Raw genomic sequence first — 26,065 nt, 5'->3', positions numbered from 1 at the left:
CTTGATAATGGCCTCCCAGTGTTTTGAAACTTATTTGAGCCTGGTTCTAAGAAACTGCGTACTTTAATGTACACAGCACACATTAGATAAGACGGGCAACCACCGCTACCACTCTAAGTCATAATTGCCCAAACTTCCCATCAAGCATCTGGGCGGAATAGATAAGTCGCTACAATATTGTAACGCTTGCGAAGTGAAAGCTTAGCAGCGAAAATAACACAGGGGCCTTGACACTTTTTACCCCCTCATTTTATTTTTCTTTCCGCCACCCCAATGCAAAACAAACAACAGCTACTGTATATGCACTGGCAGCTATGGAGTCCACCAAAAGGAGCGTTGCGTTGGCGCACCGGTACACCAATAAGAGCCCAGCATTGACGCATAAATTACCATGCTGATGACAGCCCCGGTGATGCTACAATATAAAAACGTTTGTAAAAAAAAAAATGTATGAAATAGAATAATAATATGCATAGATTTATTTATCCCAAGAATTGCATGTTGTTACCAATCTGCACTTTTGGTAAGCGGTGCTTTGAACTCCGAATTCAACGCCGCGTTCCCTCTCTCTCCCCCTTATGCTCGCCCATTTCTTCTTCTACGCCAAATTGGCAATGCCAATGACATTGAAACGGGACAGCGGCTTCTTGGGATGCTGGTAACAATGTTGTTTATAAAAATTTAACGTCATTTGATAGAGCCCGAGATTTGTTGATACACTGAAAAGCTGGACCAACAAATCACACCCCTGACATTAAAAAAAAAAAAAAAAAAAAAAAAAAAACTTTATGATCAAACGGTATTTCAACATGCCAAAAAGGCAGTTACATTTACTGTCTTTTTTTTTTTCAAAAAGAAGGAAAATGGTGACAAACGAGTCAGAAAAGCATAAATGACAACTAGGAATGTTTTGGACAACTAAATATTGTAAGCATTCTTAAAAAAAGATTGGCATGTCGGCCTATTTTTTTTTTTAATTGTCGTCATAACATTTATACCATGGATATTATCTGAAATTGAGGCTTTTAAGTCCCACAGCATGGCAAGTGGTCATTTGCTTGTTGATTTTAGCTCCATTTTCTCCTTATTTTCCGGGACCTGTGCCCGTCTTGTCATCCCTGCGCTGACATATGTACTTTGCGTTCCGGCACCTTATGATTTAAAAATTAAGCACTGATTGGCGCCCAATTAAGTCGATGCAATTGAAAGGCTTGCAAGCGGACGTGTCCCCGAATGTCCCCAAATCAACAGGAAGTGACATGTTATCAACAGCAAGTGTCCCCGAAATGTCCCCAAATCAACAGTACATGTCCCCGAAATGTCTCAAAATCAACAGGCGTCCCCCAAATGTCCTGAAATCAGCAAGACCTGATCTCAACAATTCTAGGGTGACCAGATTTTGATTTCCAAAAAAGAGGACACTCGGCCCGGCCTAAAGATACTTGAATTTTACACTCAAAGATGCGTATATCTCACACTTTTTTTTTACTCAACAGGCTTTATTCTTCATAAAAAAAAATAATCAAACGATAAAAAATAAAAAGAATAATTATTAATAAAATAATATAATGCAGACTCATGGAAATGTAGTCCAGTTAATACACACACAAAGTTGGCTATGTGCCAACTCAACATTTTTTTTTAAATTACGATCACGACAATTGTCGTTGACAAAATGTTATTCCCACTCAATTTTTATTCTCATTCAATGTTCTAAATTGTACGCAAACAATAACTGAAATAAACTGACAAGCGATTCAACCAGCATGTTTCCAATGTTTGTTAGACCTATTCTCATTGTTTTAAATTAGTCGTGCAAGTTATAGAGCAATTCATGGAAGCCCCGGTGTTATCTGACGCTGTAAACTCATTGGATGCGTTGCATAAAAGGCGTTATGTGGAAAAGCTTCAGTTTATCCATTCGCCAGATCTATATTTGATGCCTAAATCGATGTTTTTCGACCCGCTGTCTTCGCCGTCTCTGCCTGACATCAGCTACCCTGATATTTACAACTATCTTGTCCACACAAAATCAGCCTACTCTCACGAAAGTTTGAAAACCTTTACGAGCTTGGAGGCTTATAAATACTTCGTTGCTGGTTGAGTGAAACAGGTCCTCGTCCATGAAAATTCGGCAGGAATCTATCTTGTGCTCGGGAAGGTGAGTTAGGAAATTTTCAATTCAAAATATTTTGTTCTTGCTAACATCCACTGTATAGTGGAATGTATTTCATGTCATTTGTCAATGGAGCTAGGGCTTTTAATGTTTATATGGTTTAGCGATAGCACTCTCACTACATACATATATCATATGTAATAAATATGAAGTGCGATAGCACAACTCGAGATTGTCCCTAGTTGAATTTATTTTTTGGCTTTTGACCTCAATAGTGAAATTGTAAATTAATTGTATGACAACTGTCTTATTATCCCCTTGTAATTATATATTTTCAGGTAGTTCATTCACAATGTCTGAGTGTATGTTGTCGGCGATTAGCCTAGCAATGATCTTAATTGTGGTTGTCAGCCCAAAACCCTCTAAATATATATTAAATGCATCTTACCAGATATAAAATGACTACTACATAATCTGTGGTAATCGTTTGGAGCCCAGTTTTCTCGTCGAATTGCAGAAGCCCATCTTGCTCTCCTCTCCGGGTCTCTCGGAATCCGGTAGAACTTCAAGTCTCTCCGTCTATCTTCTCTGTTATTGCAACCGACCGCCACACACGCCCTCACCATTTTGATTACTAATGTTAACGAGCAGAAAAACGCCATAATAGGAGGAATTTACGTTGCGGTAATGCATCAACAGTGACGAGTTGACGGACAATATGGCGCAGGGGCGTGGTTGTGACGTCATGTGAGTAGGGTCTATACTAGCATTTAACCACTAACTAACGCAGAACAATTACAAGACTCATACAATATACTGCATCTCTGTGTACACATATAACCTTATGTACAACAGAAGACACGTGATCGAATTAACAGGAGAAACTTACAAAAAGGTGTATGGAGCCACGTCTTTTAGAACTTCTTATTGAACTCCTTACTGTAGTCTGAGCTCTCGCCAAACCGTCAGTAGATGGTGGTAATTCCCCATGAAACAAAGGGTGAACTGTCAACAAAAAAGCAGAAGATCTACTCCTTCTCCCGCCCCTCCTAGATTTCATATTAAAACCCCTCATGTTTTCGTTTTAATAAAATTTGTAAAATTTTCAATCAAAAAATAAACTCGTAGCCCGCGATTGTTGATGTCAATAATTACTTACACAATGCTCATGGATGCTGAAGCCTATAAAATCAGTCGCACCCAAGCGCCAGCAGAGGGCGGCAAAACTCCGAAAAACACAACAAGTACACCTTTCACTTTGCTGTCCTTTTAATATGTTTGAGCGGGGCATTTGTGCGTTAATTGCGTCAAATATCTTAATGGGATTAATTTTAAAAATTAATTACCGCTCGTTAACGCGTTAATTTTGACAGCCCTAGTACAAATACTTATGAACCCCCGTAAGTTACAAATAAATTATTTTTAAAATCATGCAATGTGATTTTTGGATTTTTTTCCCCTTTTGGATTATGTCTCTATGAGTGGAAATGCATCTATGATTGAAATTTCAGATCTCTACCTATTTTTTTAAGTGGGTGAACAAATACTTCTGCTCCTCAATGTATGTAATCAGAACATCACTAGTTTATACCCTTCTGTAGGTCGCTATACCAGTCAAGTTTCATTGGTGATAAGATGAAACTTAAACTTCATCATTGTTGTTTACAGTACAGTACATGTTCCATTTCTAGAAAACTAAGTTCCTAATAGGCTCCTGCCTGCACTGCTCATTAAGTCCTTTTTTTCCCAGAACTGATGTGTGAACACAGCCACAGAAAGACTATTGTCTGTATCCAGGGCAGACAGCAAACATGTCAATAAAGTGAACGTACATTCAACAATACCAGTGCATCACATTGACAAAACCTCCTCTGCCTGCTCACGTGCACTGATCAAGGCTTACTTATGTAAGCGGAGGCTTTTCCACACACATGCTCACACAGAAACTAGGCCAGCTAAAACACGCTCATAGAAAGATATCCAATCACCAGTCTAACAAGAAGGCTAAAACATAACTACAGTGTATCACAAAAGTGAGTACACCCCTTGCATTTCTGCAGATATTTAGGTATATCTTTTCATGGGACAACAATGACACTTTGACACAATGAAAAGTAGTCTGTGTGCAGCTTATATAATAGAGTTAATTTATTTTCCACCTCAAAATAACTCAAAGCCATTAATATCTAAACTAGGGATGTCCCGATCCAGGTTTTTGCACTCCCGATCCGATACCGATATTGTTTTGCACTTCCGATCCGATACCGATACTGGCCGATACCGACCTATCTGAGCATGTGTTCAAGTTTAAAGTTATTTAGCCTCCTTACTTAGTTGTCAGACTCATGTTGAAAAAGGTTTTAGTACCCTTGATAACAACTAGCCAGCTGAATTAGGTGAGTTTGAATAACACACAACGGTTGGTGGCAAGAAACTGACCTGTTTATTCAGTGACAAACACAAAACATAAATAACAAACAGAAATGGCATAGTCAGTCAGTAAAACGTGCAAATAATATTGTAAACCGTCTTAAAAATGCAAAACACACCAACAACCTCAGTGGAAAATCCCCCAAATCCCCCAAGCTATTAGATGCTTTTAATGTTTCGTGCATTAGTTACAAAAATTGTATAAAAGGCCTCTCTGGTTTAAATAAACGACTATTTCAGTATCAAGTTAACATTTTAAAACAGTAAATAAAATACTCAAATCCCCATTCTGTATCAGCAGCTTTAAACTACATTCAATTCATTTAATTTTGCGAATCAACTGTTAAAGTTGTTAAAATTGCTCCCGTTATTCCATAATTTCCCTTCTGTCTACTTTCGACAAGTGAAAGTTTTAAAACTGTTTTGAAGATAGATTCAAGTCAAGATTTTGCCGATTTAGGAGTATTTTAGATAAAAAGTTATTTAGGTTCGCTTGGAAGGTTCACAACAGCCTACTAGGAAGTCTTCTGCTTTAAGATGGCGGCTGTTTACAAACGCATCTGGTTTTCGATACTTCAATGTTGCTAACGCAGTCGAGTCTGTCGTGTAGCATCTGGTTCTATGTACATATGATATCTATTATCTCCAGTAAAACGACGTTGACGTAGTTTGTAGCGGCCGTCAGCAGCAGTCAGGTATTCTTGTGTTTTCTATCCAGCGGCATGAGTTGAGCTAAAGCCGTGAGTTGAGCATTGGCATTACTCGGGTCTAAGACAAGTTATGTTTACTTTCGGGACGCAATGCGGTCAGTTTCTCATTGCGTCCCGAAGACCAAGCTGTGTATTAGTTCCGCTTTACTTGACATATTTCAATAATCGGAATTTGGATGTTTGTGAATCGTTCTCGAATCTTCCTCGGCCGAATTGCGTGTTGGATGGTGCATCTTTACTCACGTGAGATAATGGCTTGTCATCCAGAATGAATTCTTCGGCGACGGCTCTTGTTATTTCCTGGGCTTTGGGACTGTCGAGTGCCAGTTTGTCATGCATAGCAAAAGTTTCTGCCAGTGTTAGTTGCGTAGGACCTTTCTTTTTATCTTCGGTTTTCTTAACATACTCCTCATATTGTTGTTGGTGGTATTTCGCTAAATGCGTGATTAGGTTGGTTGTATTAAAACTTCTTACAGCTTTACCACTACGCTTGACTTTATTGTGGCATATGTTGCTCTCTGCCTCTTCGTCTTTGTCGTCCTTTAAGGTGAAATGATCCCACACAGCTGACATTTTTACCGATAAAGTCTCTCGGTAAATTGGGAGACGGTAATGTAAAAGTAGTGTGTTGAAGGTGTGCCGTTAAATGCAGACCGGATTTTAGGGAAACCGAAGCAAAAACTGGAATGGATTGTGTAAATCAGTGCGCTGGAAAACCCGGACTTTAAAAATAACTGGATCGGAAGTCTGGATCGGAATTTTTCCCGTGTTCCGATCCGATACCGATGCGCATTTTTTGCCCATATCGGCGTCCGATCCGATCCAAATATCGGAGCGGGACATCTCTAATCTAAACCCTTGGCAACAAACGTGAGTACACCCCTTTGAAAAAGACGTACATCCCTAAATGTCCAAATTGAGGACTTTTTTTCGTTTTCCCTCCAAAATGTCATGTGACTCGTCACAAGAGTGCTGTAAGCATTGCTGCAGAGATTGAAGAGGTTGTTGGGTTGGTGGTGCGTCCCCTCTTGCCATCTCTGAAGGCCGATTGATGGGTGCGCGGGTGGCCCTTGGGACCACCCTGGATCCCGACGATTGCTCCTTTGCTGGGCTGCGGGAGGATGGATGGGCTGCGCTGCCCCCCCGCTGGGTGGGGGACGTGGCCCTGGGTCGGCGCCCATGTGGCGTCACCGCTCGTCTGCTTGGCTGTCGCGTGCTTGCTGTGGCTCACATGCGGCTGGATGTGATTGGGCGCGCTCAGGTGGGGGTCTCGGTGCCGGGATCGGCGATGGGGCGGCGTAGGGTCGGTCGCCAACAGCTTTACACTCACAAGGGATTTACACGATTACTGGGTTATAGATCACAGAGCTGATTTGTGTACACTACCCCTTTCAATCACTTAGCTTATAGACTCCCCCACCCCCTTCCCCCTCTTTCCCTGGTCAACAGGCCCCCCCACATGGTGTCAAGCAGAAAAGCATTTAGCTGACAATAGTACCAACATATTAGTAGTTAGTGTAGTTAGGCGTTCAATGTATTTCTTGTTGTTGTTTGTGTTTCTTTTCTGTCTTCTCTTGTGTTTCTTTTCTTCTGTTCCCCCATAACCCCTTCCTGTTCACTGCTTTGTCATAATAAACGAGGTATGTTGAATGATAACAATGAAAGTATGTCAGACTCTCAATGTGAAACATTAAAACTGTTCAGACTATTCGGGCACTTAGACTTCCCTTCTCCGTGTCAAACAGCTGAACAGGACAGGTTAAAAAATAAAAAGTAATCCGTGTGCTTTGTTGACATGTCTTCAGCAAACTGTTTGCGGGCTTTCTTGTGTACCGTCTTCAGAAGAGGCTTCCTCCAGGGGTGACAGCCATGCACACCAATTTGATGGAGAGTGCGGCGTATGGTCTGAGCACTAACAGGCTGACCCCCCCACCTCTTCAATCTCTGCAGCAATGTTGACAGCATTCCTGTAACGAGTCACATGACATTTTCGAGGGAAAATGACGAGCAGTACTCAATTTGGACATTTAGGGATTACGCTTTTTTCAAAAGGGTGTACTCCCTTTTGTTGCCAGGGGTGTAGATATTAGTGGTTATATTTTGAGTTATTTTGATGGGAAAATAAATTAACTCGATTATATAAGCTGCACACAGACTACTATTCATTGTGTCGAAGTGTCTTTTTGTCAGTGTTGTCCCATGAAAAGATCTGCAGAAATGCGAGGTGTGTACTCACTTTTGTGATACATTGTATTAGAGCTGAAACGAATACTCGAGCAACTCGAGTAACTCCAGTTTAAAAACTGATCCGAGTAATTTTATTCTCCTCGAGTAATCGTTTATTTTGACAGCTCTAAGCATCACGTTTTGCTCGGACTACTTTTAGTGTGGGACAACGCGCTGATGTCACGTGCGGAGAGGAAGAAGGAAAAAAAAAGAAAAAACTTACTGCAGCCGACAGCCACTAAAAACGACGCCGACGTTGCTAAATACTAGCCCGCACGATGCTACGTTGGTAGCAGGTAGCGTCTGATGCGTCTCATAGAGATCACATGTGTGTTGAACTAGATGCAAAATGACAGACTCGGCCGCGTCTGGGCAGCGTTAGTAAACAGCCGCCATCTTAAAGCAGTAGAGCGCTAAGCGCTAATAAAGAGCGCTAAGCGCTAATAAATAAGATTAACGTTACTGTCACTACTAGCCAGAGGTCGCGCTAGACTTTTTCGTTGTCTGTCATTTTGACTGACTGGGTCATAAAAATCCGGTCATAATCTATTTTTACCCGTCACTTAAACTTTTAAAATGATAATAATGACATATTCAATAGTATTTAGTTTTCATTTTTAATTAATTTTGTAATGCTTGCTTTGCGGCGAAAAATTAGACATGGAAGTCGTGGTATTTTTCTCCCTCTTTTTACTCTGCTTACCGCCAGCAACACCAACAAAACAACAACTCCGCCCCCAAAGAAAAAGAGGCAACTATATATACAGGCAGCAATCTAGTCCACCAATTGGATGACGCGCTGGCACACCGGGTGCACCAATAAGAACCTCGCGTTGATGTGTCAATCACGGTGCCGCCGCCAGACCCCAGTGACGTTACAATATTCTGTCCGAACAAGCTTAACAGAATCCACACCGTGCCATCAAGCATATGAATATGTAACTTTTTCTCCGCAGTGACAAAAACAGCTGACTGTGGCCCCAGTAGGCAGGCTACATATGAAACAATGAAATTAACACTTCACCTGCTGTGGCCTGAACGCAGTCTTCCTCCTGGTGCGCATGGACTTGAATTGCGTGCCCGCTTGTGCATAATAGAATGTCTCAAGTGGGATTCCTTCAGAGGCTATTGTCATGAGGTTTTGCAATTTTGCCTCGGACAGACGACTTAGTTCGGACACTCAGTTGCCTTGACATTTTTCCGAGTAAGGCCAACGACGTCATGCATTAAGAGAGACAATAGCTAATTAATATGATCACTCGCCACCCTGTGGTCTGGGGTGTGAATTGCAACCTGTCAAAATGACAGATGGACTTCAGTTTTTTCCGTCTGTTTTTAAAAAACGGTCAACGACGGAAAATATTCGGTTAACGCGACCTCTGCTACTAGCTCACGTAACTTTAGACCTGCAGAGGGCTAGGTTTCTATTAATTATGACCACTGTTGATGCGTGGCTAACGTGTCTTACATACAGGCTTTAACATAACATAGCGTTGTGGAGTGATGAGGGTGTAAAATAAAAACTCAACAATGCTAACCAAGTAGCACTGGTCCCTAATGTGCTCCAATACAGCCTGTATCATACATTTATTTTGAACACTGCAAAAACTCAAAATCCTATCAGGACTTACAGTTTAGACTAACCTAAAACTTAACTAGAACTTAAAAATGGCTTGACACAAATAGAAATTCAATTGAAACACGTGGGAAAAAAATCCAAACTTTTAAGTGATGTGTGTTATCAAGCGTAACGGCATTTTTAGGTAAGATATATATATATTCGGGCTGTCAAACGATTACAATTTTTAATCGAGTTAATTACAGCTTTAAAATTAATTAATCGCAATTAATCGCAATTCAAACCATCTATAAAATATGCCATATTTTTCTGTAAATTATATATATATTCTGTGAAATAATTTGTTGGAATGGAAAGATAAGACACAAGATGGATGTATACATTCAACATACGGTACATAAGGACTGTAGTGGGCATTTCACTCTACTGTCATATAAATCTGTCTATGCTGTCCTCACGCCGAAGCGTCTACTTTTTCCAAAGCTAGACAGCTAGTGAACGACGCCTTAATAATCAGACTTCTTCCTTTTTTATCTGATTTATTAATAAAATGGCCTCAAACCACTGTCCTCTTTAGACCGTAGTGAAACTACAAAAAAAAGTACACAGGCATTGCATTAGCAACAACGTTAGCTTAGCACGCTATACAGGTACATACATAAAAATTATAACATTTCGCTTACTAACATAATATGTACATTCTTTACAACAACCATACTTACGGACAAATCTTGTCCAAGGATCATATAAGAACAACATCATAAACGTAGGCGTCAGCCCGAGATGTCGTGCTGCCATATTAAACTGGCAAGAAAGCAATAAACCATGTCGCAAAGCGACCACAAGAGTTCGCTGTTAGACAGCACAAAAAAACCTTGCTGTAAAACTTACCAAAAGGCAGAATACTGTCTGAGTGGGACATGTGCGTTAATTGTAGAGGTGTGCAAAATTTCCGATTCTTAGATTATTCGCGATTCGGCCGTGGAAGATTCGAGAACGATTCACAAACATCCAAATTCCGATTATTGAAATATGCCAAGTAAAGCGAAAGTACGCAACACTCAGTGTGCCGCGCGGTCTTAGGGACGCAACGGAGCGAGAGTAGCTAAACATCATGCTTCCCATTACCCGGCCCCTCGGGTAATGCCAATGCTCAACTCACGGCTCTAGCTCAACTCATGCAACGACATTAAAAAAAACACAACAACATACCTGACTGCTGCCGAAAAGCTGCTCCAAAGTACATCCATATAATGTTACGGTGGATATCATTCATATAGGACTAGATGCAATATAGATTTGGTAATGTTAGCAGCACATCTACAAAAAGCTAGATGCAGGCGTTATAAACGGCCGCCATCTTAAAGCAGTACACTTCCCTGCAAGGCTGTTGTAGCAGACCTTCCAAGCAAACCTAATTAACTTTTTATCTAAAATACTCCTAAATCGGTAAAATATTGACTTGAATCTATCTTAAAATAGTCTTAAAACTTTCACATGTCGAAAGTAGACAAAAGGGAAATTATGGAATAACGGGAGCAATATTAATAAATTTAATGGTTGATTCACAACATTAAATTAATTGAATGTAGTTTAAAGCTGCTGATACAGAATGGGGACTGGAGTTTTTTATTTAATGTTATTTTTGTATATTTGTTTACTGCTATATGTTAACTTGATACTGAAATAGTAGTGTGGTTTAGCCTGAGAGTATTTTTGAACAATTTTGGAACTAATCTACAAAACATTTTAAAAAAAAGAGAGAAAAAAAAAGGAGGGGGGTGCATCAATAATCGTTTTATAATCGAATCGGAGCCTCTGAATCGTAATCGTAATCGAATCATTATGTGCCCAAAGATTCCCAGCTCTAGTTAATTGCGTCAAATATTTTAACGTGATTAATTTAAAAAATTAATTACCGCGCGTTAACGCGATAATTTTGACAGCCCTAATAATAATAATATAATATAATAAGATCTAAAAGTTTTTTGAGTGGAAGCAGTGAATTAGTCTTTTTTTTTAATTCTAGTTACATCCATGGCTGTTTTAAACAATATACATCGAAAATAAAGACATTGATTGACTGAAAATGGTTCAATATTAGATGAAATGTCTTGTTTTCTCATGTATATTCATAATTGCTCTTCACCTAAAAATATATGTTTTATCCAATTACTCGATTAATCAATAGAATTTTCAGTCGATTACTCGATTACTAAAATATTCGATAGCTGCAGCCCTACACTGTATTTCAAAAAGGAGATTTAAGAATGGCATTTGCACATATTCATGTTTGCGTGCCAACATATTCCTTAGTATTGCAAAAAAGGGGTGATAGACTGGAGTTATTTTTCACTGTGAAAGTAAGGCACATACTAACTCAAAATTCCTGACATTGTCGACTTTAGTTTTTTTCCCCCTAGTCAGAACAGCTGAGAAGACAGACCTGTCTGTCTTAAAGAGGACAAAGCTGACGAAGGACACTCAATGTCAGACGGGAGGGTGTCGAAGTCCTTTGTTGGTATAATGTGCCTCTAAACACAAAAACTAACGATTTACACGGATGCAACGCAAGGAGAATGGTTTATCCTGATCCGTGTTCAATCTAAAAAACCTCTGATAAATGTAGGGAGGCAGCAGAAACAGCTCTTATGTAATACCTTGCGACCAGAAATAGCTCACAGAGAGGGAAAAAAAAAACATGCGTACTTTGCCGTCCTACACCAAGTAATGTCATACATTCTGTATTTTCATATTTGGTATATGTGTACCCCAGGCAGTCACATGTACCAATCTAATCCACCAAGCATACACGTTCCTTAATTATTGATTACACTGTGACTGATAGCGCCATCTGTGCTTATTATGAGCTAGAAATAAAGCCACAACAACAGATGCATTAGTCACTTCTAAATGTCATGCTAAATGAAATACAGGGATCCCTCACTACTTTGAGTTTCAAACTTTTCTCCCTCAGTCTATCATGGAAAAACAGAAAATCACATTGTTTGATTTTTAAAGAATTTATTTGCAAATCATGGTGGAAAATAAGTATTTGGTCAATACCAGAAGCTCATCTCAATACTTTGTTATGTACCCTTTGTTGGCAATAATGGAGGCCAAACGTTTTCTCTAACTCTTCAAAAGCTTTTCACACACTGTTGCTGGTATTTTGGCCCATTCCTCCATGCAGATCTCCTCTAGAGAAGTGATGTTTTGGGGCTGTCGTTGGGCAACACGGACTTTCAACTCCCTCCACAGATTTTCTATGGGGTTGAGATCTGGAGCCTGGCTAGGCCACTCCAGGACCTTGAAACGCTTCTTACGAAGCCACTCCTTTGTTGCCCTGGCTGTGTGTTTGGGATCATTGCCATGCTGAAAGACCCAGCAACGTCTCATCTTCATTGCCCTTAATGATGGAAGGAGATTTTCACTCAAAATCTCTCAATACATCTCCCCATTCATTCTTTCCTTTACACAGATCAGTCGTCCTCGTCCCTTTGCAGAAAAACAGCCCCAAAGCATGATGTTTCCACCCCTATGCTTCACAGTGGGAATGGTGTTCTTCAGATGCAATTCAGTATTCTTTCTCCTCCAAACACAAGAACCTGTGTTTCTACCAAAAAGTTCGATTTTGGTTCCATCTCACCATAACACATTCTCCCAGTCCTCTTCTGGATCATCCAAATGCTCTTTAGCGAACTGCAGACGGGCCTGGACGTGTACTTTCTTCAGCAGGGGAACACGTCTGACAGTGCAGGATTTGAGTCCATGACGGCGCATTGTGTTACTGATAGTAGCCTTTCTTACTGTGGTCTCAGCTCTCTGTAGGTCATTCACTAGGTCCCCGCTGGTGGTTCTGGGATTTTTGCTCACCGTTCTTGTTATCATTTTGACGCCACAAGATGAGATCTTGCATGGAGCCCCAGATCAACGGAGATTATCAGTTGTCTTGTATGTCTTCCATTTTCTAATAATTGCTCCCAAAGTTGATTTCTTCACACCAAGTGTTTTACCTATTGCAGATTCAGTCTTCCCAGCCTGGTGCAGGTCTACAATTTTGTCTCTGGTGTCCTTCGACAGCTCTTTAGTCTTGGCCATAGTGGAGTTTAGAGTGTGACTGAAGTTGTGGACAAGTGTCTTTTTATACCGATAATGAGTTAAAACAGGTGCCATTAATACAGGTAAAGAGTGGAGCCTCGGTAGACCTCTTTGACAGCCAGAAATCTTGCTTGTTTGTGTTGACCTTTTCCACTCTAATTTGGAAATTCTTCAAAAATCAAACAATGTGAAAAGTTCTATTTTGGTTTCATCTGACTATAACACATTCTCCCAGTCCTCTTCTGGATCATCCAAATGCTCTCTAGCATACCGTAGACGGGCCTGGACGTGTACTTTCTTCAGCAGGGTGACACGTCTGGCAGTGCAGGATTTGAGTCCCTGGCGGTGCATTGTGTTACTGATAGTAGCCTTTGTTACTGTGGTCTCAGCTGTCTCTAGGTCATTCACTAGGTCCCCCCGTGTGGTTCTGGGATTTTTGCTCACCGTTCTTATTATCATTTTGATGCCACGGGATGAGGAGGGAGTTGAAAGTTTGTGTTGACCAACGACAGCCCCAAAACATCACTGTTCTAGAGGAGATCTGCATGAAGGAATGGGCCAAAATACCAGCAACAGTGTGTGAAAAGTTTTTGAAGAGTTACAGAAAACGTTTGGCCTCCGTAATTGCCAACAAAGGGTACATAAAAAATTAGAGATGAGATGAACTTTTGATATTGACCAAATACTTATTTTTCACCATGATTTGCGAATAAATTCTTTAAAAATCAAACAATGTGATTTTCTGTTTTTTTCCACATTCTGTCTCTCATGGTTGAGGTTTACCCATGTTGACGATTACAGGCCTCTAATATTTTCAAGTGGAGAACTTGCACAATTAGTGGTTGACTAAATACTTATTTGCCCCACTGTATATGATGAGAATAAGAAGCATACATCAGCCTGGACAATCCTTCTGCCTTAGAGAGTAGGATACGTCCCCTTAAAGATAAATTTCTTGGAAGCCTCTGGTTTAATTTGGTTTGGGTATTTTTAATGATCGGGACAAAATTAGAGGAAAGTCTTAGCTTAGAATCCTTCGAAATGAAGATACCCAAATAATGCACTTCTTTTAGAACTCTAATGCCACAAACATTTAATGCGTCACATTCTTTAATTGGGAGAAGTTGACATGTATTTAGGTTCAATGTTAAACCAGATGCTTCGGGAAAACTGTTTATACAGTGCCTTGCAAAAGTATTCTGCCCCCTTGAACCTTGCAACCTTTCGCCACATTTCAGGCCTCAAACATAAAGATATAAAATTTTAATTTTTTGTCAAGGATCAACAACAAGTGGGACACAATCGTGAAGTGGAACAAAATTTATTGGATAATTTAAACTTTTTTAACAAATAAAAAACTGAAAAGTGGGGCGTGCAATATTATTCGGCCCCCTTGCGTTAATACTTTGTGGCGCCACCATTTGCTCCAATTACAGCTGCAAGTCGCTTGGGGTATGTTTCTATCAGTTTTGCACATCGAGAGACTGACATTCTTGCCCATTCTTCCTTGCAAAACAGCTCGAGCTCAGTCAGGTTGGATGGAGAGTGTTTGTGAACAGCAGTCTTCAGCTCTTTCCACAGATTCTCGATTGGATTCAGGTCTGGACTTTGACTTGGCCATTCTAACACCTGGATACGTTTATTTTTGAACCATTCCATTGTAGATTTGGCTTTATGTTTTGGATCAATGTCCTGTTGGAAGATAAATCTCCGTCCCAGTCTCAGGTCTTGTGCAGATACCAACAGGTTTTCTTCCAGAATGTTCCTGTATTTGGCTGCATCCATCTTCCCGTCAATTTTAACCATCTTCCCTGTCCCTACTGAAGAAAAGCAGGCCCAAACCATGATGCTGCCACCACCATGTTTGACAGTGGGGATGGTGTGTTCAGGGTGATGAGCTGTGTTGCTTTTACGCCAAACATATCTTTTTGCATTGTGGCCAAAAAGTTCAATTTTGGTTTCATCCGTCCAGAGCACCTTCTTCCACATGTTTGGTGTGTCTCCCAGGTGGCTTGTGGCAAACTTTAAACGAGACTTTTTATGGATATCTTTGAGAAATGGCTTTCTTCTTGCCACTCTTCCATAAAGGCCAGATTTGTGCAGTGTACGACTGATTGTTGTCCTATTGACAGACTCTCCCACCTCAGCTGTAGATCTCTGCAGTTCATCCAGAGTGATCATGGGCCTCTTGGCTGCATCTCTGATCAGTTTTCTCCTTGTTTGAGAAGAAAGTTTGGAAGGACGGCCGGGTCTTGGTAGATTTGCAGTGGTCTGATGCTCCTTCCATTTCAATATGATGGCTTGCTCAGTGCTCCTTGAGATGCTTAATGCTTGGGAAATCTTTTTGTATCCAAATCTGGCTTTAAACTTCTCCACAACAGTTTTTCGGACCTGCCTGGTGTGTTCCTTGGTTTTCATAATGCTCTCTGCACTTTAAACAGAACCCTGAGACTATCACAGAGCAGGTGCATTTATACGGAGACTTGATTACACACAGGTGGATTCTATTTATCATCATCGGTCATTTAGGACAACATTGGATCATTCAGAGATCCTCACTGAACTTCTGGAGTGAGTTTGCTGCACTGAAAGTAAAGGGGGGCCGAATAATATTGCACGCCCGACTTTTCAGTTTTTTATTTGTTAAAAAAGTTTAAATTATCCAATAAATGTTGTTCCACTTCACGATTGTGTCCCACTTGTTGTTGATTCTTGACAAAAAAATTAAATTTCATATCTTTATGTTTGAAGCCTGAAATGTGGCGAAAGGTTGCAAGGTTCAAGGGGGCCGAATTCTTTTGCAAGGCACTGTAAACTGTATGTGAACTTATTCACACATTATTATATCATTGTTGCTAGTTAGCATGTTCTTTATGTTATAGTTATCCGAATAACTCTAAATAGCTATGTTACATACCAGGCATGTTCTCAGTTCGTTCGTTTATGAGTCATGTAATGTTAGCATACCGTACACTTATTCAGCCTGTTGTTCTCTATTGCATTTTATTCTAAATTGCCTTTCAAAATGACATGTCTGTTCTTGGTGGTGGATTCTACCAAATAAATTTCCCCCCAAAATGCGACTTATACGCCGGTGCGACATATATGTCTTTACCTTTTAATTGCGCATTTTTTGGCAGGTGCGACCTATATTCCAAAAAAATACGGTACGATCTGATGTTGCTCACCGTGGGCCGCAGTGTGCTCAGGGAGCAGGTGTGTTTGCTCAGACACATAAAAAATTAGAGGGAACATTGTCGGGCACCCTTGTCTGATACCACGGTTAAAGTTAAATCTGGTAGTTGTGCCAAATTTCAGTTTAACAGAGCAGTTAGCATTAGCATATAGAGCTTTGACTGCTTTACAAAAGAGCTTTCCAAAGCCAAATTTTGAAAGTGTTTAAAAACATGAATTCATGGTAAATTGAATCAAAAGCTTTGTAGAAATCTAAGAAGAGGATAAAGGAATTGTCTGATATCAAGTCAGAGTAATCAAGGACATCCAAAACAAGTCTAATGTTGTTTGAAATGTGCCTATTTTTCATAAATCCAGATTGTGTTTCATCAATTGTAGAATCAAGGGTGCGTTTGATCCTATTAGAAAACACCAAAGCCATTATTTTATAATTATTTTCAGCCATACACGACGGCATTATTTACGTTCTCAGTGTATTCACACCCACCACTTTGAACTCTGTGATGTTGTGGCGTGGCTCAGTGGTAGAGTAGTTGTCCCCCAACCCAGAGGTTGTGGGTTCAATTCTCCGCTCTGATAAACTCATATAAGTGTCCTTGAGCAAGACACTGAACCCCACGTTGCTCCTGGTGCTGCGTCACCAGTAGGTGGATGGCGAGATAGTGTAAAACACCTTGTAAGGTGGAAAAGCGCTATATAAGTATAACACCATTTTGAGGGACTTAAACTTAATTATGTTTGGGGTTACCAGTCAGAATGATCAAACCATATGACTTCAAGCAGCAAATTTGTCAGTTAACTGAATAACTTGGCTGTTTTCCTTGTGACTCGGGTATTTATTGATCAGCATAAAATATTGTTCTATGCTGCTATCTAGTGGTCATACGTTTTAACTATATTTTTCAAATGAGTAAAGAATGAATTTGAAATTATTTCAGAAGCGATTATTTGTATTTGTATTTATTTTGATCTCCATTAGTTGTAACAGCTCCGTTCAAACATTTACACCAGTGCTTGCCTCACCAACCAAAATGCATACAGAAAAAAAAATAACAATAAATCAAACCCACCCCCAACCCCTCCCTCTCCGTACACTCACACACACACCCCTACATATAAATGCACATATAGTACAGACATACACATTACATATATCTCTATACATATCTATATACTACATGCATGTACATGTACAGAAAAGACCCACTCTTTGTTTTCCTGTCGTTCATTGAAATTATCTGGCTCATGGTGGTTAGTTATTACGATTCAGAATTCATTACTAATAAAATGTCTCTTCAGAAGGAACTTAAACTGGTTTTTACTGTTTGCAGTATATCATATTAGATTGGAGAAAATAAACTGGAAAAACATCGACTTTACATTCATAAAGTCCCACAAGAGTATTCTCCTTGAAAACATACCTACCGTTATCTAGTTTCAGTTCACTGTATAGAGCTTTTTTTAGAGGAAGTGATGTCACAAAGTGTGATACTTTGACCCTAAATGAGAAAGGAGGGCTAACGTACTGAAAGACTAACTGTGCTTTTGTTCATGATTACAACAAGGACACCAAAGCACACAGTTCCTAGACAATGGCTCATGTGAACTGTGCACACATGTGTGCACAAGGCACTCAAGCAACACACCTCCTGCCCTTTGCTTTCATTTTAAACCTTTAGAGCAGTGGTCCCCAACCTTTTTTTGCATGACGGCTCTGTGTGACATGGGCCTTTTTTTCACGGACCGGCAATATGTGGCAGAAAATGACGGTAAATATAAAATAACAAGGGGTGTCAAACTATTAAAATTTTAAATCGAGTTAATTACAGCTCAAAAATTAATTAATCGTAATTAATCGCAATTAATCGCAATTCAAACCATCTATATAATATGCCATATTTTTCTGTAAATTATTGTTGGAATGGAAAGATAAGACCGAGATGGATATATACATTCAACATACGTTCAACATAAGTACTGTATTTCTTTATTATAACAATAAATCAACAAGATGGCATTACCATTATTAACATTCTGTTAAAGCGATTCATGGATAGAAAGACTTGTAGGTCTTAAAAGATAAATAAAAATATTAAATAAAATATATAAATAAATAAAAATATATAAATATTTATAAAAATGTATAGAAAATAAATAAAAGATAATAACTAGTACAAGTTATAGAAATTTTATATTAAAACCCCTCTTCATGTTTTCGTTTGAATAAAATTTGTAACATTTTCAATCAAAAAATAAACTAGTAGCCCGCCATTGTTGATGTCAATAATTACTTACACAATACTCATGGATGCTGAAGCCTATAAAATCAGTCGCACCCAAGCGCCAGCAGAGGGCGGCAAAACTCCGAAAAACACAACAAGTACACCTTTCACTTTGCTGTCCTTTTAATATGTTTGAGCGGGGCATTTGTGCGTTAATTGTGTCAAATATTTTAACGGGATTAATTTAAAAAATTGATTACCGCGCGGGTCCAGGCTGTGACAACATTACAAAGACTTTTCTGTCCCAGCAAAAGCCGGGGCCTTATGGAGTACAGTATGTATGCTCAACAATCCCAGTGGTGATAAACAACAAAAAAAGGGCTAGACTGGTGAGAAATAAAAAACGTTCAATCAACTCTGCCAACCTGTTAACCATAGTATGTCATTCCCAAAACTCACCAGTGAATCCAGTCTGGCATCTCCAATTCGCTCTGCTAAATATTAGATCTTTGGCTGGCAAATCTTTCTTAATTAATGATTTTATCAGCAAACATAACCTTGACATGTTGTTCCTAACAGAAACTTGGTTAGATCAAGATAAGAGTTCGACAGTTCTGATCGAGGCAACCCCCGCAAACTTCAATTTCTTTAGTGCGCCAAGAACCCATAAGAAAGGAGGTGGGGTTGCCAGTCTGATCAGGGACAGTTTTCAATGCACGAATATTTCATGTGGTCAGTTTGATTCCTTTGAGTATATTGTCATTCAGCTAAAAAGCCCTTGCAGAGCTGCCTTGGTAACAATTTACAGACCACCGAAGTATAACACAATGTTTTTTGATGAGTTTACCAAAATACTGTCTTCCGTGTGCATGGACTTTGATTGTGTTGTTTTAGTGGGTGACTTTAACATTCATGTTGATAATCCTGAAGAAGGATGTGCTAGAGAGCTTTTAAATATTTTGGATACATTTGGTTTATCTCAGCATGTCACAGTTCCAACACATAACAGAGGGCACATACTGGACTTAATAATATCCAAAGGTCTTAACATCTCTGAGGTCACAGTGAATGATGTTGCTCTGTCTGATCACTACTGCATTATGTTTAAAATGACCACCCCTGTCCATCCTCTGAAAAGGGAAACAGAGTTTATTAGGAAGCGTTACATAAGTGATAACACATGTGCGTTATTCACACAGGCCTATGCCTCATTATTAACCCCTACAATAGCTCCAGTAGAAGAACTTGTAAATAGTTTCAGTTCCGGTGTGATGACTGTAATGGACACTATTGCCCCGATTAAGACAAAAACTTTGTCAAGAAAGAAGAGATCACCCTGGAGAAATGCCATACTAGCTATAAAACAAAAGCAAGTTTGTAGACGAGCAGAACGCAGATGGCGAAAAAACAAACTCCTAGTTTTTTATGATATCTACAAAGAGAGTCTTCGCAAATACAACCAGGAACTGAAAAATGCTAAACAATCATATTTTTCAGAGCTCATTAGTAGAAACACCAACAATACTCGCACACTATTTTCTGTTGTTGACAAACTGACAAACCCACAAGCGTCAATACCTCAGGAATTGGCATCTGAGGTGTCCTGTAATAATTTCGCAGCATTCTTTACACACAAAGTACTAATGATTAGACAGACTGTGTGCAACTCCGGATTAACAAATGTTACACTAAATGCCTCCCAACATGTCCCCCACGTAAATCTTAGACAGTTTAGCCTCTTGGACTATGCCACTTTAACAGAAATTGTGTCGAAACTAAAGCCCACAACATGCTGCCTTGACATCCTTCCTTCAAACTTTTTCAAAATTGTTTTTCATTGCATAGCCCCAGACATACTTCAGATTATAAATACTTCCCTCCAAACAGGAGAGTTTCCTCAGACTTTAAAAACTGCAGTAATAAAACCTCTCCTAAAAAAACCTAATCCGGACGCCTCAACCATTAGTAATTACAGGCCAATATCAAATCTGACATTCCTGGGGAAAATTATCGAAAGGGTTGTGTTTGAACAGATCCAGACTTTTATGATCCAAAACAATCTTTTTGACTCATTTCAGTCTGGATTTCGGCCACAACACAGCACCGAGACTGTGCTTATCAAAGTTCTAAATGATATTCGTCGGAATACCGATGCAGGCAAATCATCTGTTCTGCTACTATTGGATCTCAGCGCCGCATTTGACACGGTTGATCACAACATACTACTCAGCAGATTGGAACAGTGGGTAGGGCTTACTGACACTATTCTTCAGTGGTTCACATACTATTTACATGATAGGGATTTCTTTGTGTCAATCGGAAATTATCAGTCAGAACGAACCAAATTCACGTGTGGAGTCCCTCAAGGGTCAATTCTTGGACCACTCTTATTTAACATCTATATGCTTCCGTTAGCTCAGATAATGGAACAGTATGACATCTCCTATCACGCCTATGCAGATGACACACAACTGTACATTTCTGTGTCCCCACATGATTATAGTCCCTTAGTCTCCCTGAGTAAATGCATTCATCAAATCAATGAATGGATGTGCCGGAATTTTCTCCAGTTAAATGTGGAGAAAACAGAGGTGATCATTTTTGGGCCAAAAAAGGAAAGGTCAAAGATAAGCAGCCAACTTAGCACAATGTCACTTACAGCTACAAATCAAGTCAGAAACCTTGGCGTAATTATTGACTCAGACCTAAAATTTGATAGCCATCTAAAGTCCGTCACTAAATCCGCTTATTACCACCTAAAAAATATAACCAGAATTAAGGGGCTTCTGACTCAACAAGACATGGAAAAACTTATGCATGCATTCGTTTTCAGCAGATTGGACTACTGCAACGGTATATTTACAGGTCTTGATAAAAAATCAGTCAGGAAGCTGCAGCTAGTACAGAATACTGCAGCCAGAGTCCTCACAAATACAAGGAAGCTGGACCACATTACACCGGTTTTGAATTTGCTACACTGGCTTCCAGTGAGTCAAAGGATAGACTATAAAATACTACTGCTCGTCTACAAAACACTTTATGGCCTTGGACCAAAATACATGCTTGACTTGTTAGATTCCTATGAGACATCTAGACCCCTAAGGTCGTCTGGAACGGGTCTTCTGCATGTTCCAAGAACAAGAACCAAGCAGGGTGAGGCAGCATTTAGTTATTATGCTCCTCACCTCTGGAACAAGTTACCCGAACGTCTGAAGTATGCTCAAACTGTTAGCTCCTTTAAATCAGGGCTAAAAACACTTTTGTTTAGCACTGCATATCCATAACTGTCTATATAGTTCAATCTACCTGCCTTCTATTCCTCTTGTGCTTATCTCCAATGCTGATTTCAATGATTATTAGTAGTAGTAGTTTTTGCTTTATTTCTATTTCTGTTTTATTTTTATTTAATTATTTTTATTCTGTGATTAAATGCGATCTTTTGTCTTGGTTTTTACGTTCTGTTGATTTAAATGTGATTTTTATGGTTTTCATGTGATGTAAAGCACTTTGAATTGCCTTGTGTTGAATTGTGCTATATAAATAAATTTGCCTTGCCTTGCCTAACGCGTTCATTTTGACAGCCCTAAAAATAACACGAAAGGGCTTCAAAAGAAAATTAAGAGCATGGAAAATGTAACTCACCATACCCTGAATCAACATTTTTTAACAGCAGCCTCTCCTAAAACTTGACGGGAAATATCCTTGGTCGCAGGCATAATGAGTTATCTCCAATCGTAAAAGGCTTGGCTTTAGCAATACGGTTCACTACGAGGTATGATGATCTCAGTGCTCTGTTTGTTGTCTCGTTTGCTAGCATTTAGCGACATATTATGCAGAATGGACTTTGTTTTAGGCTCCTCTTCTGGCTCAGCAGGTGGTCTTTCCCTGTAAAAAAGTTGTCCAAAGACGTCTCCGCCCGCAGCACACAGCCAACAGCAGTTAACGGTACTGTTTACACTGACTGACGCTGCGCTCCAAACAACCCAGTAAGGGCAGCCAAACACTAGAGGGCGACATACACAAATCTTTACTTGGATTACTGTCATTTTCAGACTACAAGCCGCCACGCACCAAACCGCACCTGTCCTCACTGTATTATGGGATATTTAAACCAAAAGATATTAACCGGTAACACTTTATTTGACAGCGGCATCATAAGACTGTCATAAGACCAAATAAACCTCCATGATTCATTGCTTCACGAGGCTTCGTTTGGCCATCACTGCTCCCTTTGGGGAGAGAATCAACCTCTGCTGCCAACTGATGTTTACCTTTAGGTATTTATTGGTTTGTTTTACCTACATTTTTAAGTGCCCCATCAGTCTCTGTTAGTTTGCATAATTCAACCAATGTGCTTGTCCTCATGAATTCATAATGTGAATTTCATTTTCAAAGGCCAGAAAATGTTACTGTCCCTAGTCTCCACTGTATTAAACTCCAAATCCAGGCCACTTTCATCTGAAACTCTCTATATATCATACCTGTTAAGTTGTAGAAATTGCAAATAGGGAGATTTCTGTTTGCCAACCCCGATGACGCGCGCGCGACAATCGCTAAGACAAAATGCAACCATTTTTTTTCAAGTTCATTTTGGTCACAACACTTGTGTAAAAATTAACTACACTGTCAAAGAACCTCTTTTTGGTGGCATCAGTGATAGTCTTCAACTTGCTCCATGTATTGTCTGGCATCATGTGATACTGCTATGTTGCCTGTGTCATGTCAGTTCTCCTTGTTCCTGTAATCAACATCTAGGATATCCTCAGCTTTCCTGATCACATCCATTTGCACAAATTTGGACATCAGCTTCCTCAGCAGCCTCTTCATCTCATCAACCATCACTCCAATTAGGGTTTCGTGAGACTAAATCAGCAAGATTAAAAACATTAATTACATCATTTAGAAAATTAATCATATTTGTTTTAAAAAGTATCTTTGTCATGGCAGTTTTTTAATTGAATTGTAACCTAGAATTGAAACTTTATATTTTTTGTTTCAGCACAGTAATAATGATATAATGTAACAAAGTGTATAGTATACACTTTAGCTTTAGCATAATAGCGAATCTAAATGATTAAACTTCAAGTAAGTAACGATACGCTTTCTCACTTAAATTCATATATTGTGGGGGTAGGACCGCAGTGGTTTAATATTCCATGATGTTTGATCCACGAAAACACAGAGTAAAGCAACGACTTCTTCCTCGTCATCGTTCTCCCATCATTAGCTCTAATGCTATTAGCATTAGGCTAGTTAGCTATCGCTGGCAGGTAAGACTTACGGCAATTACGTTGACGAACGTCGTTTTTCCCGAATACTGGAGGCTGACCAGGGTCAGCTCCATCTCTTCCTTCCAAAATAAAGACTTGAACCAGTCTAAAAGCCGGTTTATTAGTGCCAGCATCTTGGGAAGTCGGTGGTGCTTCGCCTCTTCCCTCCCTGTCAGATGTATGGGTTGGGCTTTTCCAGCTCTGAAGGGGAGGGAGGGCAGGGAAGTCGGAGACGGCCAGGCTATTCGTTGTTGGTCACTTTCCGAATCGGGCCGAATGGTATCGTTACAAAACGGTGACAAACAAAAACGTAAAAAAATTTTTTTTTTAAATTTACATTTTTGGAAAATCGGGAGATTTGGCTTTCTAACCGTGAGGCGTGAGCATTGGGGTCAAAATCGGGAGTCTCCCGACCAAATCGTGAAACTTAACAGGTCTGATATATAGTATAGTATGTTCAAATTTGTGCATAAGCATTTGTTTTCTTGGTTTTTAAGGAACAATAAAATGAAGCCAGTGCTAAATCTGATCCATACAAATAAACCAACTAAAATTAGACTAGAAGCTTGTCTTTTTTGTTTTACCCATGGGGCTACTGCATCTAAATCCAACCCCTTTTGTATTAACCCCACATACATCAGGGGACAAATTCTACGAAGGAAGAAAAAACAAACTTCTGCTTCTCCATGACTGAACCGACTGAGTATATAATATGATATATCATAATGTGCATTAATGCTTGTCACAGGAGAGTGAAAAGCAGCTTTAGTTAAAAGCCCTCCTGGGTTTAGCTGTGATGGGACGAAATGAAAGGACTCACTCACTGTTTGTCATGAAGGATTAATGGAAAAACGAAGGGGGAGTCTATAGCATCGGTGCCTTTTTTAAAACATCTTCACAGCATGCTTTAATACCAGCAGAATCATCCTTTTTAAATATACTCAAGGAAACGAGAAGGAATCACAAGGTGTGTTAATGAAGAAAGCCTGACAGTCATCCCGAACGCAACTTCGCTCATGCCTTGTGACACGCTCAAAACAAGTCATCAGATCAAAACAACTGCCGCTCCCATTGTATCGCTGCATCCTCTCATGACTCAGCTATTTTTACGCATCCTCACCAAAACAAGACAATGGTTCTTACATGCTGTTTTTCTTGCGAGGTGAGCCCTTCCCGTGCTGACTGAGGGTGCCCCCCATGGCATCCAACAAGATTTGACTGGGTTCAGGATGTATTCCTTAGATTCCAAGTCCTCAGTTCACCTCTTCTGTGGAAAATTAGAACTCTGTGAGGTTCTGGCTGTCATTTCATCTCACTTAACCACTCCTTGTGTGACTGTTCCTTATAGAGATCACATATAAACACTAGTGACAATCCCGCCTCCTCACTCCCTCACTTGTTATCCTCATCCTCTCTCTCTCTCTGGGGCAAAATACAGTCAATCAGAAGAAAGAGAGGCGGGGTGTATAAGAGGTGGGGTAGTCAGGGATGTAGTGTCATGGGGGGTATTGTCCTGAAAAGAAAGACACTCCTTTATTGTTAGCCAAGCTGCACATGAGAACCGGGGGGATGGGAAGGGCGGCCCTACTTTTTATGCCGCCTAACTCATGGTGTACCTGTCGGGACTACAAGCCCTAGCAAAAAGTATGGAATAACCAGTCTCGGAACGAGCACTCACTCAGATAAAAAGCTTGAAAAAATAATGAATTAGTTCAAAAGTGCACGCCATAGCGTTCAGAAACACTAAAAGAAATGAATATAAAACAATGTGGTGGTCAGTAAATGTTACTTTTATAGAGCATGTGCAGGGAAATATATATGGAATCACTCCATTCTGAGGAAAAAAAATATGAAATCATGAGAAACAAACAAAGAAATAACGATCAAAAAACATCTCTAGTATTTAGTAGCACTACCTGTTTTACGAAATGTCAAGGTTCGCAGTGAGTCAGCAACAGGCACACTTTTGCGAAATAGACAATGTTTATTGATTAGAAATTGCAAAATAATGAAGTTTATTGATTACAATCCCACAAAGGCATGCAAAAAAACAAGCATAACACAGAATAACAACGCTAGGTCTAAATTGTCACTTGTCATTACCTAAGACCCCCACGATGCAGTCAAAACACACACAAGCACAAGAAACAATGGCGCTAGATATATTAGTTGTCGAAGCTAAAACACCCCCACGCCACAGTTAAAACACAACGAGT

At 39.7% G+C, this 26,065-nt stretch overlaps 2 protein-coding genes across 2 annotated transcripts in view; both read right to left on the bottom strand.

Moving 5' to 3' along the window:
* The window catches only part of LOC130913482 (transforming acidic coiled-coil-containing protein 1-like), a 76,841-nt gene extending 51,600 nt beyond the window's left edge, over positions 1–25,241 (bottom strand). Inside the window, exon 1 of the mRNA XM_057832143.1 lies at positions 24,993–25,241. Coding sequence (XP_057688126.1) covers positions 24,993–25,048 — 56 coding nt within the window. The 5' untranslated portion in view covers positions 25,049–25,241. The remainder of the gene's footprint in view (positions 1–24,992) is intronic.
* On the bottom strand, positions 23,006–24,266 carry LOC130913483 (ADP-ribosylation factor-like protein 8). The gene is made up of 2 exons (XM_057832144.1): positions 23,861–24,266; positions 23,006–23,442 (listed from the first exon to the last, which is right to left on the bottom strand). The coding sequence occupies exons 1-2, from the start codon at positions 23,981–23,983 to the stop codon at positions 23,302–23,304; spliced, it is 264 nt and encodes an 87-aa protein (XP_057688127.1). The 5' UTR covers positions 23,984–24,266; the 3' UTR covers positions 23,006–23,301.
* Positions 25,242–26,065: the final 824 nt, after the last annotated feature.

This window comes from Corythoichthys intestinalis, chromosome 3 (genome assembly GCF_030265065.1).
Source record: "Corythoichthys intestinalis isolate RoL2023-P3 chromosome 3, ASM3026506v1, whole genome shotgun sequence".
Lineage (NCBI taxonomy): Eukaryota > Metazoa > Chordata > Actinopteri > Syngnathiformes > Syngnathidae > Corythoichthys > Corythoichthys intestinalis.
This window is presented reverse-complemented; position numbering and strand designations above follow the sequence as displayed.

What these genes read in the sequence shown, in the direction of transcription:
- LOC130913483 (XM_057832144.1), bottom strand. Translation starts at nt 23,983, where the DNA reads ATGCTGGCACTAATAAACCGGCTTTTAGACTGGTTCAAGTCTTTATTT. An exon ending in CGTTCGTCAACGTAATTGCC is followed by an intron (nt 23,443 to 23,860) that starts GTAAGTCTTACC and finishes TTGCTGATTTAG; the next exon opens with TCTCACGAAACCCTAATTGG.